This window comes from Xiphophorus couchianus, chromosome 19, assembly GCF_001444195.1.
Source record: "Xiphophorus couchianus chromosome 19, X_couchianus-1.0, whole genome shotgun sequence".
Lineage (NCBI taxonomy): Eukaryota > Metazoa > Chordata > Actinopteri > Cyprinodontiformes > Poeciliidae > Xiphophorus > Xiphophorus couchianus.
The window spans coordinates 50886-70460 of record NC_040246.1 but is presented as its reverse complement, the minus strand read 5'-3'; the positions used below and the strand labels follow the sequence as shown (position 1 = coordinate 70460).

At 38.6% G+C, this 19575-nt stretch overlaps 1 protein-coding gene across 8 annotated transcripts in view; it reads right to left on the bottom strand.

Annotated features, from left to right (window-relative positions):
- Positions 1 to 19575, bottom strand: part of LOC114134782 (dynactin subunit 1-like) — a 51463-nt gene extending 31888 nt beyond the window's left edge. For 3 of the 8 annotated variants that reach the window (XM_028001589.1, XM_028001591.1, XM_028001592.1), the window contains exons 1-4: positions 13555 to 13965; positions 8796 to 9047; positions 6858 to 6933; positions 5183 to 5214 (exon numbers count right to left, since the gene is read on the bottom strand). In XM_028001589.1, coding sequence (XP_027857390.1) covers positions 5183 to 5214; positions 6858 to 6933; positions 8796 to 9047; positions 13555 to 13587 — 393 coding nt within the window. In that variant the 5' untranslated portion in view covers positions 13588 to 13965. Of the gene's footprint in view, positions 1 to 3451; positions 3497 to 5182; positions 5215 to 6857; positions 6934 to 8795; positions 9048 to 13554; positions 13967 to 19421 lie in introns of those variants that run through there. The other 5 variants (XM_028001585.1, XM_028001586.1, XM_028001590.1 and 2 more) reach the window with 4 other exon arrangements.

Genomic DNA, 19575 nt, shown 5'->3' with positions numbered 1-19575 from the left:
TAGCCGGAGCCCTCGGTCGATGCCTCCTCTGTGCTCTCACCACCGCTGTCGCCCCGACTACACAAGAGATGCTTCTGCCTCCCTTAACCTACCGCTCCCCTCTGTCCCCCCCCCGAACTGCGATTTGTCAGCCCGGACCGATGCCGCGCGCCTGCATTACATCACTGTGTGCCCTCCCTGCCTCCTCACTGCTCACCCACTCATCACCACCCCGACCAGAGACAGACAGACAGGGAGGGAGGGATGGGTGAGGCAGCAACTGGGGACAGACAGAGGCTGAGAGACAGAGGAGGGCGGCGCCGTGAATGGAAGTGTTGAGGTGGGGTGCGAGGGTGGGGGGGATAAAAATGAGCAGCAATGCTGATGCAAACCTCTCGTCTCCTAGCAACACTGGTAGGCCCTCCAATGGGATTATTAAAACAAGGTTCACAAAAACCACAGGGGATTGTTGGATGGGGCGGAGGGGGGGGGGGGGTTATACCTGATGTGCTTCATGGAGTCACTCCTGATTATTATTCATTCATTTCTTCAAGTCATTTCTGAATCTTCCTTAGATGATATATTTGAATATCATATTTGAAAAAAAGGGGCAATAAATCAACCTGTTGCTGGTAACAGAGAGTCTTGACAGGTGGTAAAATAAAAAAGGTCTATCCACCTAAAGGTTCTAGCCAAGTTGGGTGCAAGTTGGTTAATGCCCTCCCCCATGGAGAAGGGACTATAGTGCGTCGACTAAATGCTGTACCACTCAGTTGAAATGAGGCAAAACTGTACTTAAAGGCCACAAGTGATGTACATTCTTGTGGCAGTATTGCATAGTATTGAATTTGTATATTTTCCTGATATTGTGCGTCCCTTATTTGATCTAAGCCGTTCCATTGTAGCTTTGTCAGTAGGTTCTGATTCTTTGTCCAACTGGAAGGTGAACCAGTGCCACAGTCTCAAGTCTTTCTCAGTCTCTAACAGGTTTTCTTCCAGCATTGCTCTTTATTTAGAACCATGCATCTATACATAGTATATATGACCAGCTTTTCTATCTCAGTTAAGGTTAAGCAGCATAAGAGTTTCTGACAGTGTTTGTAACGTATTTGATTTGTGTTGCTCTATTCCATAAACTCCCAATAAGGTATGTTGAGTTATGTGGCTGTAAGTGTGGTGAAAGGTGAAAAGGGGCTGGTCACCCATACCTATTAGCCCTACTTTCACCCCAGAAAGCGCAACGATTGTGGTAAAACAAGGTTGCAGTGTAGTATCAATAATCTAAATGGTCATTTGAATCCTTAACAGAAAAAGCGAGTTGATTTTGCCACGATATCTCCCTCAGCTCCACTAATCTCCTCCTCTTGGACAACATCTCAGCAGGAAGTTAGAGAGCAGTAAGAGGATTAATTTGGGGCCGATACCCTGATTAACTGCAAGCTTTGAACCTAAAGCACTGTCATAGAAAAAAAACCCAACTCTGTTTATGTGTATCATAGCAGAGCGGTCGAGGGAAATCTGTTCGGTTTAAATATTTAACGTCTTTCTCTCTAAGCCATTTGCTTTCTCTCCACTCTGCGATTCAGGAGATGCTCTCAGAGTGATGGAGTGAGAGGCTGGAGAGCAGAAAGGAACGATGAGCTCAGATGCAGATGTATCAGGTCCCTGCCTTCCCAGGAAAGAAAAGCTATATTGCCCTGGGGTCACTTGGTGCAAGACAGAAAGAGGATAAAATTACCACCATGGAAGCATTAGCAACACTTTACCAAACACCATCAGCTGGTATGGGGTGTGCATGTCCACAAGATACACGTCTCCTTCCCTCATCTGTAAAAAGAATGCATACGTCCAGCACTGCCTTGTGTGTTTCTGAAATGTCAGCTTTCCTCAGATTGAACAGTGGAGGTTCGTCGTTGGACCACGGTAAAGTTCAGCCTCCTGGATGCTGGAAATGATCGAATACAGCAGGCCGACAGGAAATCTATGCTCTGCAGGTCTCTGCAGGCGGGAGGGCGTCTCATTTCACCTCGGTCACACTCTGACATTTTCCATTCGCTACGACGGAGGAGCGTCCGCGCGTAGGAGTCAGAGGACGATGGTTAACGAGCCACAGTGGATCTCATGGTGAGTCCAGAAAAATAAATAAATAAAGGATGTAAACAGATTTTTAAAACTGCAAAGTATATTAAAGTAAATATTTCCAGCCCGTTATTTCTGGATCCGTCATTGTATTGAAGATATACATATCCTGATGGAGGACAAAAAAAGCTGATCAGTGACTTTCCGCTTTGCGCCTGCTGCAGGACGATTTGTTCACATGTGCAGCAAACGTCTCTAATTAGCCTCTTGCAGCACCAACATCCACTGAACTGTCCACTTTCTAAAAGACTAAGCAACGATGCAGAACTGAATTGTTTCTGGTTCAGAAAATTTGCTACCATTGATTTTAAGTTTGTTTCTTTTTCTACAAAGAAACAAATAATACCACTGATACATATGAACTCGGAGAGGATTCTGAAACTACCTCCAGCTCCTGATGCTACAGAAATCCTCATTTTAAAAAATCTGTCAACTGCATGAATGAAACAAAATAATGAAATAATAAAAATCCCACTATGTAGTCAGATAAGATGTTTGTTAAAGGGGCAGAGTTACGTGTCTTCTAGGCATTTAATAACACTTTATAGCTTTATTAAGTAAATATGTTAACTTCAGTTGTTGTAAAAATATTGTATATATGAAACATGACTTAAATTACAGTTCATAATTTAACACCTTGAATTAATTTAACTTCCTGAAACTCCACCTTCAGGAAGTAATCACAACAAGGCCCCTTTATTAACCCTTTAACTACCTTTTTACCATGTGCATCATGCTGTGAGGCAGATTAAAGGATATGAATACTGTATTTTGAACTTAACTTCATAATAATAATAATATCAATTAATTATTATTATTTTAATTTTTTTTTTTTGAAAATAGATTTTCTAGTCTAGTAATGTCTTCCAGTTTACAGATCACACGCAAAAAGTGAACTTAGCAAAAAAAAATTCTATTCACCATGAATGAAAATATGCAAAAATAGTCTGTGAAAACTGTACTAATTTAAAATCAGATCAATACTACAAGGTCTGAAAATATTAAAAGTGTCTATCGAAAATAAAGCATTCTTTATTTTTCTTTCATTACACGTAAATATGCACAAGAAGCAGACAGGCAGAGAGCGTAGAGACGGAGCAAACATGGCGGACGGAGTTGAATGAATGCAGAGTGAGCCGGTGAGGTGAAGTGAACGGTTCAGGTGAAGACAGACTCTCTTATACAAACGCAGAGCGCCTCGCTACAAACAGCGGGGGCGGCGGAGCGGTGAGCTGCGAGGAATCATGGGAATGATGCAGCGGCAAGGCCATTCAGAGCCACAGTTACCACGGCGACAGCGGCCATTATCATCACCAGAACACTGCAACAGTACCGAGTTTAGGGAAACATGCTGCACCTTTTTGGGCTTCAGTCCTCGCTGCGTGGTCCAAGGAGGGTGAGGAGGGAGTGGGGGGATGGAGGTTAAAGGTCAAGAGAAAGACAGCGGCATGCAGGGGTTGACGGGAACTTGGGTGACTTTTGGTCATCTTTGGAGAACCATAGACAGATTTACAAGTCGTTTAGTTGGTTTATTTTCTAACGAGTTTCACATGTAGCGTCCGATAAGAGTATTAGCATTTATTAAACTTTATCATGTTTCATCATAATCACAAATTTCGATATGTTTTATTTGGATTTTACGTGAAAGACCAACACAGAGTAGAGGATGAAAGCAAAGAGAAACAACAAGACTTTCTGCAAAAATAAACAAAATGTTACCAAGTATTTTTGGTAGAGTTTCTAGTGCAAATATTTTACTTTACTTGAAATAAGACAAGACGAACATAGAAGTTACTTTTCAGCAAGATATAGGAGCTTGTTTTGAGTCAATAATTCCTTAATATGAGGTTTTTTTTAAAAAGTACTCGTTTCATTGGCAGATTGTTTTACTTATAACATGGGGAAAATGTCTTGTTTTCAGCTAAATAATCTGCCAATGGAACTAGACTTGTATCAAAATGATGTCTTTAAAACCCGTAGTTATGACTTTGCAACTCATAATTATTACTTTAAAACTCAATTATGACTAAAACTCAGAATTATGAATTTAAACCCCATAATTATGACTCAAAAACTCAAAGTTGCGACTTTAAATTCAAGTCATAATTTATGACTTTAAAACTCAAAATTCTGAATTGAAAACCTGTAATTGGACTGTTGTTTATCTTTCATGGCAGAAATGGGCTTCTGTAGAAAAGCACACCCTGTGCCTCATGTTTACTGTGTCCACTGCGTTTCTTGTGACAAAAGGAACTTTTTATAGCTTTGCTTGAGCATTTAAACTCTTTTTCCTCCATTTGCATATAGAATCGCAGCAAAACAGTATTCACTTATGATATGAGACTGCTGAAGGCAATTGTTTCCACTGAATGGTACTTAACAGTAGGAAAAGGAACTGAAAATTGGAAAACTCTGCCTAACTTTTCTTCCCCTTCACAGTCATGTGCTGCTTTGTGTCGGTCTGTCATTTGAAATCCTGATAAAAGACGCTGTGGTTTGAGGTTTTAAAATGACAAAATGGAGTATAGACGTTTTTGCAAGGTAGAGTAAAAACAGAAAACAAAATGTGGTAAATACCACAAATGTTTTTGTAGCATTACTTCAGTTGCTACTTAAAGCTGTGAAAGTTTCACCTCTTTTCAGGGAACTTTCATCAGATTTCTGAAAGACTAAGGTAAGCAGTAAAACAGTTTGAGCTGAAAATCTCACATAAACTACATGCGAATAAATCATACACTAAAAACACGCTAATCTAAATCCCGTTAAGCATCAGATGTGGTTTAATTTAAAGGAAATACCGCCCCCTGCTGGACCAAACATTAGACTCTGGATTCTGGACCAAAGAAGCTAAACTGCATTGCTGGTTTCAGATGTTTTTTGAAGTTTTTGAGTTTCTGCATGAATGCGAAGCATCATTTATAACAGGTTAAACTGCCAGTTATCAGATCAATGCTGAAGCATGCTGAAAATTAATTTCTTTTATAGTAAACAGAAACACAACGTCACTTTTAGTGTTTTATCTACTGGACACAACTTATACCAGTGTGGATGACATTTGACCTACCAGTTTGGCAGACTTGGACGTCTCCAGGATCTCTGCAGAGATAAAACAAAGAAACAAAGACATATAGTCAAATATCGTTATCATACAACTCTGCTTTACAAGTTGTAAAGTTTAGAGACACATCCTGTCATAAAGACTACAAAGTCAATACAATATGTTATGTTTTGAACAGATTGTGACCACATTACACTGCACTGTCATCTCCAGATGAAGCACTTCTATTAAACTACCCATATACTGACCTCTTTCCTTTTATTAAGCTTTAGAAATGGATCTTTTAAGCAACACGTTAGAGATATTGTTTTTTTATCGCAGGAAGCTGTTTTTGGCAAACATACTAATATTTATTAAGATTAGTCTTATAAAGTATTTATTAGAAAGCCATAATTAGTTTTTTCTGATCATTTTGAAGATATGAAACACTCAAGAAGCACAAGTACTGTGTCATGTGTCGTTTTTCTCTTCATACCTAACCCACGGTGGCCTACAGGTGTAAACGAAACAAAAAGCACAAACACACAAAAAGAACGAATGCAACCAAAACAAAAAATTATGCAATCACAGAAAAAAATGTTGCATCAAAAGGAAACAAAACTAAAAGGCAAAATGGCGCAAACAGCAAAAACAACAGCAACAATGCTGCAAACTCAACCCACGAAAAGCTCCGGACCACTAGGGGGAGTCGGCCACCAAAATAAGTGACCAGACCCTCTGTGAAGATGGGATGTCATTATTTAAAGAGATGTGGAAAAGAGAATGAAAAGGTGCATTACTGTTCTGAAACATTCATTTGTACCACTCTCCATTAACCTGATAAATGGCAGACTAGCGGGGCCCGGACAGAGTAACAGGAGGTCCAGACGATGACCAACAGCAGCATGCAGAGGATGTATTGTATGTGAGTGGAAATGGTACTGCCGATCTGATATTTGTGCTTTTATGTATTTCTGTTTTTATGCATTTATTTATTTTTATTGTTGTATTGCAGTTTTTTCCCCTGCTTCCAAGAGAAATTTCTCCTATGGGAGACTAATAAATGATCTTATCTTATCTTATCTTATGTCTGTTTCCAATACACATTCTTTTACAATATTATAGAACAGCAGTGTATTGACGCAGGTAATATTACCTACTCCAGACTCCCCCTAGTGGCCCAGAGGACGGCTGTTTGGCGGGATGAGTTTGCAGGGTTTCATGCTTGTTGCTGTTTTTACTATTTTGCTTAATGCTTTTTTTTTTAGTTTTAATTGTTTTGACTTTGTGAAGCCCTTTGTAATCTATATGTGTGTGAAAGATGAAACAGAAATAACATTTTAGTTACGTTTAGTATTAGTAATTTTGTTTCTCACTTTTTCCACCTCCTGTTGTTGCAGAATTTTGCTCGCAGTTGCAGCATCTTTCTTTTAAAAAATTTTTTTCTGTTGATTCTTGGGCGTGGGTTTTTCTATTTTCTGTGATTGTAACATTTTTCCTTTGCATGGTTTTTCCTGCTGTTTGTTTATTTATTTAGAGTTAGTGTTTTTGGAGTTTCAAGCAGTGTCAAATTTAAGCGCATTTTTGCCATTTTTGCATTCCGTCGGCCACTTTACCAGCCAGTCTCTGGAAACACTAAATGCAAATTCTGCCGGGAACTCTACGAACGTGTTCGACTTGCTTCACACATGCGAGCGCTCACCTCGTTTGGGGACCCTGCCGGCGGTTGGCTCGGGGGTCTCCGGGGAGGTGTCAGCGCCGTCGTCAACCAGCTGGATCTGAAACAGAGACAGAGAGCAGGAATGAGTCAGTCATGTCTGAAAAAAACAAAAACAAACAAAAAACACAGACTTCCACCTCCAGCCCGCTTTACAACGAGGCGGACCAATCCAACACCCTCATCAACCTCATGTTTCACTGATACAAAACAACAGAAGACTTTTTATAATTCATGAAAGGCCTTTAAAATATTTAGCTCAACTGTTAACTACTGCAGGTATTTAGGATGGGCTCTGAAAACACGATGGAAATTGGTGGAGTCATTCGGAGATAAAGACAAACCAACCAGATCTGCATTTTTTAATTGCAGCCTTGCATTATTATGCAATGACAAGAAGACACATGTAAAACATGCTGAGCCACACATACCAATAAACTTGTGTTCAAGGGGAAGAAGAAGCCCTGAACGTGTCAAACAGCCGAGCTGCCTGGAGAGGAATTCAGTCGACTAGATGAGGCACACGGCTTTTTCTGACTGTGGAAAAAGTTGTGTGTTTAAATGCAAAAGTGGTTTAAACTTAAACCACTTTGTGTTGGGCAGAAGTTTGTTTACATTTTAGACATTGAAGTTTCAACTGCTTTAGCTTCAACAGAAAGCAGAAGAAACGGATGTTGGCGATAGAGATGTGATCAATATCGATAAATTGAATGTTGAAAATTTCGATGAACTCCGATCCAGAACCACACAGCATTTTGGGAGACGTGGGCAGAGAAAAGGCTTTAGCAGTTCAACTTCTCACGGCCAGCTAAGCAAGGTTGGCGCCGTCAGCCAACTGTGAGAATGTGGCTGTTCTTATTTTTTATTTTATTTTTTTGCCAGTTGTTTGTTGATTCTTGCGTTGTGTGTGAATTGTGAGACAGTTATTTTTTGTTTTTGGGCATGTGCACCGACTGATGGCACCCTTTGAATTTCGTTTTCCTTGTGACAATGACAATAAAGATTTATCTTATCTCATCTCTATCTTAACTAACTCACTCACTCTTTGGTTGCCTAGCAACAACTTGTTGAGTTACTTGCGCAGCAGCAGCAGCTTCAGGTTTCGTCACCTTTCCTCAAAACTGGCTAAAAATAAAAAGCAACCGCATTGAGTGGAAACTGTGGAAAAAGGAGGAGCAGTCATGCCGCCAGTCTGGCTGTATTTCAGATATTTAAAACTAATTACTAATCAATAATTATTGATACAGACTGATATGTTTTATATGTTTATATGTCGCCCAGCCCTACTCTAATAGTTTGGGTATTTTGGTTAAAACCTGGACATAGCTGGGTATTCCAATAGGACAATGATTGCAAAGACACAAACAAGTTTTAAAATGGAAAAAAGAGACTAACATTCACCTTCTAGAGTGGCTTTTGCTTTAAACCTATTAAAAATATCAGCGGTGCTTAAACATGGGGTCAAAATGCAAAAAAACAGCTTATTTAAATATTATTTAGCAATTTTGACAAGAGGAGTGGCTGAATATAAAGCAAGGGTTATGACAGAACTTTATTAATGTGTGTTTTATCTGCAACTTGCTACGTTGTAGAAGAAACCTCCACTGAAACGCCCCATGAATCAGTGGAAGTGTATGTATATATCTGAGCCCTTTACATAAACTTTAGAGATAAAATATGCCATAAACTCAAATAAAAACAAATCTGCAGCAATGGAGAACAGGGTCTTAAAGCAGGGGGAAATGTTCCCACCCACAGTAAGAGCCTGAAAATGAACCTAAACCATCCAAACATAACACCAGGTGTAGGTGGGAAGGAACAGCCCCGCTCCGGGACACAGGAGAATTGCTGCGGCACATCTTCTATATATTTTCAACTCCACACAAAGATGCTTCGAAGAGTGGTTTTGTTTTCCTGCATTACCTGAGACTGCCTGACAAAAATGCCGTAGTTCTCCTGACAGGTGAAGTAGCGCTTGCCCTGCACCGTGCCGTCGTTCTTGCCCTTGGGTTCGTCCAGGATGACGCCCACCCACTTCCCGGAGGCGAACAGCGTGTTCCCGATGTAGGCCACCGTGCCGCGCTGCCCCTTGCCGATCACCTCCACCAGGGAGCCCACCTTGGCGGGCCGCCCGCCCCCATCAGAGCTCATCCTGCTGCTGCCGCTGCTGGTGGTCTGGGTGGGACAGGGGACAAGTAACATGCTTAGCTCATATAAACGCAACACGGATGGTGACTGAAAACAACTTGCGACCTCCTTTTGTGCTCCAAAAACTTCACAAATTCCGTTTTTTTCCCCTGACTTTTCAGCTTTCTGCTCACATTAGTTGTGAATGTAATCTATTTCTGTTACTTTCAGCTGTTTTCTCTTGTCCTTTTAGACTGTGTTGTTAAATTTACATCCCTGATTATGAATAGGTGTAAAAAATAAATTTAATAAAAGCTGTTGAAAAGGGAGTGATTCTGCTTTGATGTTTTATTTAGAACACCAAAAATAGATCATCTGTTGCAGCAAAGAGACAGCAGATAAAAGCTGATATTAAAAATACAAGAAGAAGAACTACACTTACAGTTCATTCAAATATAAAGTAAACCAGGGCTGCAACTAACGAGCAATCAATTCATTTTTTTGTCAGATTATTGTAAAAAAATAAATAAATCTGCACATTCTGCAGATTTTTTATTTAGCAACTTTAAAAAAAACTTTTATATAAAAAATTTTAAAAACATTTTTGCCTAAATTGCAATATCACAGCATTCCTTTAGTGAAATTGAACCAAGTGAAGCTAAAACTATGGCGCTTGAGATTTGAGCAAGGGTCCAGCAATAAAATACAACAGCTATTTTTTAAGATATCTTAACATTTTAAACATGCTTACACATTTCTGTACAATAAATGACCAGTTTTGATACATGTAGTGTTTTTTGCTTGTATACGGTATATTGTTGAGTTTGGTCAAATCTGAGAGGAGACAGAAAAAAACAAAAGAAAAAACAAAACAAAACAGGAATGCACTGATGTGAAAATTTGGGCCGATACCAATAATAATATTGAAGTTATAGCCAATATTTACCCATATATATGTTCCCCTTCAATGTTGACAAAGTGAAAAAAATGACCACTTCTTCTCTGCTTTAGTAAAGCACGCCACAATCCGGTGCTGAACTACCATTACTATCACACAAGCAAATAAATATCGGATAGATACCGATATGCTAATGCCGATATATCGTGCATCAATAGCAACATTTTATACTTTTACTTTAACCCTCTCAGATGTCTGGGTGAAAAAAGTCAAACAGCATCCTTGTCCTGATCCTGCTTTTTTGTTTTTAAGGAAAAGAAAAATCCTGCTGAGTCTTCTTAATGCAGAGCTTGTACATGGAGAGGAAAACACACATTGAAACAAACCTATCCTTGCTTTCACCAGTTTTAGAATGTAATAATGCTGCAAAACCCAATTAACAGTGCGATGTCCAAGAACTGACGGTGAGTCAGCAGAATGGCACACACAGGAGAAGATTTTATTACTCTCCAAAGGAACATGACCGGACTCTCCTTGAGCTTCCTGTAAACACACACCGTCCGTGTAGCCTGTTTGATTTAAAAGTTAAACCAGCTAGAAAACCTACATATGAAGCAACTCATAACAAACGGCAGCAGCATAAAGGTCAAACTAATTTGTCCAATCAATGTCGAGATTCTATAGGCTAACTCTCCTGAAACTTCTTTCAGTAGTTGATCACATCTTAAAATTACATACCATGTATCAAGTCACTCATTCTCAAGTATCGTAAAACTATATGCTGTTTATATGAAGCCTCTTTCTGATCAAAAGGGGCCTTTCCAAAACTTACACAGGCTAAAAATCAAGCTAACATTCAGAGCAGTAACATGCTAATAGTTAGCCGTGACATGTTAACTATATTTCCAAGCTACATTGGCCATTAGCAGCAACACTCTGTTCTTGCTAATACCAACAGCACCAACAACATGCTAGCCGATATAGCTAGCATGTCAACAGCTAGCCATATTGTCCATTAACAGCTGTGGGTAATGGTTGATATAGCTAGCTGCTATTGCTGCTAATGGCCAACAAAGCTAGCAAATGGCTGAGATGGTCATGTAATGCTCCAATCACATGGAAATTAAGAGGGGAAATAAAACTGAAAACTTGACACTGCCATCTCAAAATGGTAGATTGAAAAGAGAAAGAATAAATTTTAATGATAGAAATTAGTCTAGTAAAATCACTTTAAGGCCTCAGATGGAAACAAACTTTGCTGGATGATAAATGGTGGCAAACGTTATTGCAATAAACAATGCATACACTCTCAAAACAACAATATTAGGTAATACAGCGGTTATGGCAAAATAATGCAAGAATACATTCTCAATAAACTTTAATTTCTCGGAAAAACGATAAATCATGCAAGAGGAAATTATTGAGCTCTTTTTAATTTCTAATGCGATCGATTGATTTATTGTTTATTGCAATAGGCCTATTCACTGTAACCAGAACCACAAAGAGGAAGTAGCTGGAAAAGTATTTGTTAAACTATTTTAACCCATCGAAAGGCTAAAAAAGGGAAGAAATTAGTTGAGTTTGGGGGAAATGCTAAACCCAGAAGGAGCAGCAGGGATGAAGAAAAAGCAAGAAAAGAGTCAGCACTGCAATTCCATTTTTACCGACGCGGTGCAGCCCTATAATCTCAAATATGAACTACATCAACTGCTTACATAAAAGCAAGCATTACTAAACCATAAGCCAGTAAATAATTTAAACTCAGCATACAAATGCATATTTTAACTGGTTATATCCAATAACGAGCCTCTACATCACAGTTAAGAACTTGGAGATCTGACTAATAGTTGCAGTGAAACCACATCAGAAAGTTTCAGTTCGTAATGGTAGAGAATGAAAAACGATACACAACACTAGGCGCCACTTTTAAAGGTTCATGCAGAATACCTAGAGGATATTTGTGCTTAAAAAGTGTTAATTTAAGTTGACAGTCAGTAATTAGTTCTATAGTTTCGACCTGACAGCCACGTGCTGGAGGAAGAGTTGAATTATTTAGTGGCACTATACTCTTACAATGCAACCTCACACTGAATGCAAGCCTAAAATAAAATTAGAAGAACAAAACTTCTACATGAATCGTATGCCATGTCCATTTTATTACGCTACACAGAATTTATTTATATTAGAAAAAACTGTATTTGAAACAAATAGACCTAGTACCTACTAGGGGTTGTCTTGATCCCATGTGGATATCGGAAATGGTTCCGATATCAGCCAAAAAACGAGCATTGGATTATATTGGCCTGCATCCAAAATTTAAAAAGGGAAGCACTCTGATCCAGGATTTAGTCCGTTCCGGGATTTAATCTGACCCCACATTTCTATCGCTATCATCCCACAAGCACATCCATTGGTTAAAGAGGCAGTATTACATGTTTTCCAGGCTCAAAGTATCAGTTTGTAGCATAATCAACTAACTCTGTCACTTTGAGTTGTTATAAAAAATGCTGTGTACATCAAACATGACGTTAAGAAATTTTACTTCCTAATTTAATGCCTTGAAATTGGGCCTCTATCTCTTTAAAAATGCCTGCTCTTTCTGGAACTCCACCGTCAGGAAGTCGTCACAGCATTGCTCCTCTATTTACCCTTTAAAAACATTTTTATCCGCGTAAAAACGCTGGACTTGAGAAGTAGCTCCTATAATGAGCTCAGCAGATCCTCAGTTCCACCAGGTGTTTGCTAATTGTTGCTGGCTAGTCTTAAGGAGCTGCGAGGCGGAGTCCAGGGAGAGAGCACCTCTGTGAGGTGGAAGCTTAAAAACTACAGCTGTGAGGAGGAGCTGCATCTCAAAGGCGGAGCTAAGTCCCCCAGGTGTTTTGCACAGCTGATTGGTTGCCATGGAGATTCAAGAATTTCTCAAACATGCATGAAAGAATTAAGGCAACACTCCAAGTGTGTTTTGATGAGAGAACAATATCACAACATAATGAAAAGCTCAAAAAAGTCGACTTTACATAATATTACCCCATAATGGGTCAGTTGTTCACATACTTATTGTGGTTTGAGTAATATCACTGGATCCAACATTTTCGAACACTCCACACTACAAAATAAGTAACAAAGGTTTGTTTGTTTGATTTGTGCTGATATCGCATCAGTTCGATATCTGTATCGTACTGGAATTGAAAAAGTTGTATCGGGACACCCCTGATATTTACTCTGCTTTCTGATCTAAAGGACGTAAAGATAGCTTACTTAATTTTTTTTTAGGAAATTTCTGAGTTGAAGCACTGATGTCATCCCTCCTTGTGACAGGGAAGCCAGCCTGACTCAGAGACGGATGACCGACAGGAAGTCTCCCTGGAATCTTGGATTTTGTGGTTTGTTTGTTTTTTTTAATCAAAACTCATAAAAAAAATGTTTAAAAATTATCTTTTAACCCAAATAAATGCCTATGTCATATACTGACAGAGAGTTGAGTCATAACAAAAGCAACAATGTTGAACCCCGGAGGGGCATCTCAGCCAAACAAAGAGGTGACAACTGATGCTGGAGAGCGGCACGGCTGAAATGGATTAGAAGCCCCCCGTTCTACTGAAAGCAGGAGATGACACAGTGAAAACAGACAACTTCAATATTCAGCCCCGCACTCACCCGGGTGTATGTGCTTCTTCTGGTCTGTGACATGTTTACCGGTCGCTGAGCGTCCCCCCCAAAACAACTGACTGTCTTCACTGAAGGAGTGGGATAAAATTTAAGGAGAGCATCGGCTAGACGGAAGGTGGTGGTAGTAGTGGGGAGAGAGAGAGAGAGGAGGGGGATTCAGATTCAGATTCAGAGATGCTGCTGGAGCATCTCTCCCTCCCTCATTCTCTCTTTTCTGTTCTGTCTTCTCGCAAGGATCCCACCTTCCCTCACCGCATCCCAGGAAGCAGGAAGTTTCCGAGCCGATCCAGCCCTCAGATGATTTAAATGGCCCAGCCAAGAAAACGGGGGCAGAAAAAAAAGAACTCAAAGCAGCCAGGCTTGGTTCGGCTGTGAACGCATCAGCTGAGCGGCTTGCACTGCACTGTCCGTGTCTGCACTGGCTTCTGCAGGAGGGAGGGCAGCGTAGGCCCCGACAGAGTCGCTGGGTCCTAAAGTCTGTACTTTTGTTGTTTAAAAAAATGTTTAATAAAATTATTTATATTGATAATTTTGTCAGATTACAACCTTAAACCCTAAACTTTAACACCTCCTAATACAAGAAAAAGAAAAAAAATGACTCCGGCCCTCCAGACTTGCAGCAGCAGCAATTAGCAAACACTTGGTCTGCTGTGCTCATTATATGAACATCATGGAGAAACACTGTTGTGACAACGTTTTGTAGGCGGAGTGTCGTGAAGAGTAGGAGCTTCTTAAAGCGACAGAGGACAATTTCAAGGCATCAGATACAGCCGTGACCCCGCCTTCGATGCTTAGGTCATGACATCAATACTGATTTTTTCCCATCAACTTCGACTGAAACTTCCTTGTAATTTCCCTGTAAATAACCCATCCCCACAGCATGATGCTGCCAATGCTGTTTTTCTCAGTTAGCATAGCGAGTTTGGGGTGACGAACATAGTTAGCTTTCCACCACACGTAGCATTTTGCATGCAGGCTAAAGACTAACAGAACATACTATGTTTCCCTTTTTTAAGTTGGAAAGTTTTTAAACAGCATGAATTCCTTCACTTTAATGGATCACCAGATAAAAATAATTTAATAAAATACATAGAAGTAAGGTTTAAATATGACAAAATGTGGGGAAAAAAACCCTCACGGGGTAAGAATAATTTTGTTCAGAACCGTGCGTCTGTATTAGGGCGGCAACCGTCAAAGTAAAAATTTGATCCTAAATTTTTTAAGATCAAATTTCTCATTTAATTCCAGTTAATGTAAAAAACAAACTATAATGTAATTTTTACTTTTTTCTCCACTGCATCAATAAATATCAGTTATTTCAAAATATGATTCAATGAAGTCTCTATATGCTGTTTAGTTATATAAATCGTAGTTCTTTCAGTATGTGGCATCCTGAAGAAGCTTATTTCAAAGAGGAGCCATTTTTAGAGCAACACGTGTTTGTGGCGCTATGAATTCTGTGTCACAGTTACCCAAAAAGAAGTAATATAGTTTTAAAAAAATAATTTTTAGCATTATCACAATAGTACTAAAAAATAGAGAGACTGCACTCATGCTAGCATAAAACAGACCAATAAAGAACTTCCTACTAGGACATTTACCAAAGTTATGGCTGTCCAACAAAAATAAATCCTCAATGCAGGAAAAAAACAGTGCATCATATCTCTGTTTTCCCTGCATTGCAGTCTTCATCAAACCACTGCTAAAATTCAATTTCCTTTCTTTGTTAGCATAAGCAACAACAACAACAAAAATCAACACAGTTGGAAAAACTGGCAGCAGGCATTTCTGAGCTTGTTTGTTCTGATTCTGTTTCAGTGTTCACTGAGCATCCAGGTGAGGCTTTGTATTGTTGCTCACTGCAAGCAGATTTCATTCAGACCAAGCCTGGTGATATTGTGGCCCATCACAGAGCCAGGATTAACTCCCTTTTATAAGCACCCCCAAAGGCTGGAGCTTTTTTTTCTTCTTTTTTTTAACTCAAATGCCCTCTTTGTGCTTTGTTGTCATCTTTTTTGCTGTGGAAGCAAATGGTGTGAGCTAATCGCTAAGTGTCAGCTACTGAGAACCATAGGGAAAGAAAAAAAAAGTGCATACTGACTAAAAAAGGCTTAGTGTTGGATTCTACGTCAACGGGGCGTTCAGGGACACGAAGCAAACCCCTGCAGTCTCTTTGCACCCCTTTTATGCAAATTGGCAAAAGGCAGAACCAAAACATAGGGGGGGACGCTCCGGCTCTGCCGGAAGCAGGGATGAGGACGCGTCCCCGTCTCCCACAGAGGGAGACGGTCGGTGGACAGCTTAAGACAAAGATCTGCTTCCTTATGGAGAGAGAGAGAGAGAGAGAAAAAGACAGCTCTGCAAAACTCCACATCTCACCTCCACCAAGCCTGATGAGCAGGAACAGAGGTGACTTTAAGGGGAAACATTATGACCAGTCCGTCTGCTGGGCGGCCAGGAACACATGAGCGGCAACCGTCAAGGTAAAAATCAAGACAACTAGAATAATGAGCCTTATCTGAATAATAGGAAATTTGTATGTGTGAAACATTTTAAAAAGAACAGTAGCAGCAATATATTTAAACAGGCTGCTGGCTGATTTCATCACTATGACGACGTGTCTGCGCTCAAGACTGATGACAACAATGGACTGCAAAAAAAAGGCTTTTTTTTGCAAAATATCTCAACATCAGTGACAAACGTTCAAATCTTACCAATGATTCTCAATTGGATTTAGGCTTGAACTTTGACTGGGCCATTCCAACATGTCTAACCATTATTGTAAAAAGTAATGTTAATGCCTTATTGATGTGTGCAAAGGATGTAATGTAATATTTGTTCATCACTGCGATCAAAGTGACAGAAATGAAAACTTTACATGTAATATTTTCAGACTGTTTTTGAGTGAATACAGTGGCCTGTTAAAGTATTCACACCCCTTGAAATCTTCCTCATTGTGTCACATTATGACCACAAACATAAATATATAAATCATTTTGATTTTAATGAAAGACCAACACAGAGTGGCATACAATTGTGAAGTGGGAAGAAAATTATACATTTTCTTTAACACAGAAACTGAAAAGTGTGGTGTGAAATTTTCTTTCTAGGAATAGAAAGAAACTCTAGGAACGTTACTCTAGGAATAGAGTTATTTCTACTGCACAATTTATTTTACCATTTTGTGTTGGTCTTTCACATTAAATAGATAATAATATCTATTTAGATATTAAATAGAATAAATTAAATTAAAGGGCTATTACGCCCTTTAATTGGTTGTAAACGTTATAAAATATGGAAATGTTCGAGGGGTGTGAATACTTTTTCAAGCTGCTGTCAATGCCCAAATGTCCCAGTGACCAAAACGTGAAAAGTTACAAGAGTGTGTTGGAAGTTAGGAGGTGAGTAAAATATGGATCTATAGCAAATATCGCTATATTGTTATAAGAATTTTGTCATTGCATGTTTTTCTAGTATAGTGCAATGCTAAGCTAATGCACTCTATTGTAGCTAGTTAGTATTTTTTGCATGGAGGTCAAAAATATTAGTCTGATCTGACCAGTCCAGTTCTAGCTATTTAAACCTTTAAGTGGGACATAAATATATTAATAATTTTGATTTATTTTCAGGGCAATTCAGTAGTTTTACTGCAGTCATTTTGGACCAGAATTTAAACATAAAAAAGTAATTTCTTTAAAAACAACTAATCTTAGAAATGTAATCTAAAAAAGGCTGATTTTACTCTCTCTTTGCAATTTCATTCATTTTCAATCGTTCATTTTGCTTTTTATCTCCTTTGACAGGTAATTATCAAGATTATCTCACAGCTACTTTGTCCAACTGCTTGATTTATTAAATTTGATTTTGTGTTACACGTCGTTTATTTTGTATTCATTAGAATACAACTCAAACAAGTATATACTTTAGTTCTTTTTGATACGGAGTGCAGTGCCATATAAAAACCTTTTAGTAGCCGCACAGTCTTTAATTGCTGTAATTAAACCTGTAACTTAATGCCATCTAGAGTATTTGGGTGAAAACTGACCGTGTCTTACATCAAACTGGTGATTTTTGAGTGGCTCCATACAAATGAGGAGTTCTTCTTCTTCTTCTTCTTTTCCTTTTTTATGGCGGTTGGCAAACAACTTTTAGATGTGCATTACCGCCATCTACTGGAATGGAGTGTGGATCGGGACGCTAACTATATACACCCCCCTCAAAACAAAACAAAACAATAAAATTAAAAAAAAAAATAAAAAAATAAAAAAATAAAAATAAAAATAAAAATAATAATAATAATAAAATAACAACACTTAAATCTTTTCTATCAATTTTGTTTTCTTAAGATAATTAATTAAATAACTTATATCTTTAGAATTAGAAATTTTTCCCAAAATATCTTGTAAATTTAACTGTAATTTATTTTCTTGTAACCGGCTAACTAATTTCCTTCTCTCAACAGAATATTTGGTACAGAATAACAAAACATGTTTTATTGTCTCTTCTTGACCACAAAAATCACAACTTCCAGTTCGATGTTTTCCTATTTTAAATAAATTACTGTTTAACCTTGTATGTCCAAAACGCAACCTAGATATAACTGTTTCCTCTTTTCTATTTCGTCCCGTTCTCCTCATTGCACCAACTTTTCTTTGAATACTGTACATCCATCTACCAGTTCTATCTTCCTCCCACTGTCTCTGCCATCTTTCCTTAACCTTTTGTTTAATAATAGATTTGATTTCTTCTCTACTAAATGGAACTAATATATCAATATCACTATATTTTGAAGCTAGTTTCGCATATTTATCAGCCAACTCATTCCCTCTTATTCCTATATGTGATGGTATCCATGTAAATATAACTAATAACCCCATTGCTTGAATTCTATATGTTATTAACTGAATTTCTAATAAAAGATCCGGTCTACTATTAGCATGATTATTTTTTAATGAATATAATGAAGAACTTGAATCAGAGCATACTATGCTTCTTAATGGACGGACTTCCTCAATCTATCCTAAAGCTAAAATAATTCCCATCATCTCTCCAGTATAAACTGATACTCCATCAGTAATTCTTTTACATTTTTTAACTTTGAATTCTGGAACAATGAAAGATACCCCATTATTGCTATTTGAGTTTTTAGACGCATCTGTAAAAACTTGGACATATCCATAGTACTTACTATCTAAATATGATTGAACCAAATATGGATCTGAAATGTTTTCTCCTTTCCTTTTCTCCAACAAAGTTAAATCAACAACATTATTATGAAATAGAGACGGCAAATGAGGAGTTAAAACAGCAAAATATAAATAAATAATGTGAAGTAGATTCAATAATCGCTGTTATTTCTGATTAAATCCAACCATAGCGTGGCAGCCCATTGACAACATGTTCAAGCTCAATACTAACAGGAAGCAGGAAACTCGTTTTATTAGATATTAAATAGAATAAATGAAATTAAAGGGCAATTACGCTGAATTATTGTTAGATTCAGACGTGCCTGTTTACAGACGCGTTAAATTTGTAAATCCATTGAATCGTTACGCGTTTTTACCATTTTAACTAGCAATTACAATTAAAATATTTGCATATTTACATATTAGAATGGACATAAAACCGTGTGGTTTTATCAGCGTTCATCGCTGCTGTCAGCTGTCAGTGAGGCACTCCCTGAGCAGCTGCTAGCAGCAGAAGCTGTTAGCATGCACCGGCTGACTCACTGAAATAAAACCTGTTTAACTCCACTTGTAACATTATTTTATTATCATGTATAAATGATTGTTTTGTTTATTCATTTTACACCGACGCGTCAGCACTCCGAGTGACAGCTGCTCACTGAGTCTTACCCGCTTGCGTCAAAAAATCCGGCTTCGCTTCAGCTCCGCGTCCCTGAAGAGCTACATCCATCTATGGTTGTCTGACCGGACGGATCCGTCCTGCGGCGTCCGAGTTGATGCCTGACTCGGCCGGCCTCAGAGGAGCAGAGGAGCCCGGTGACAT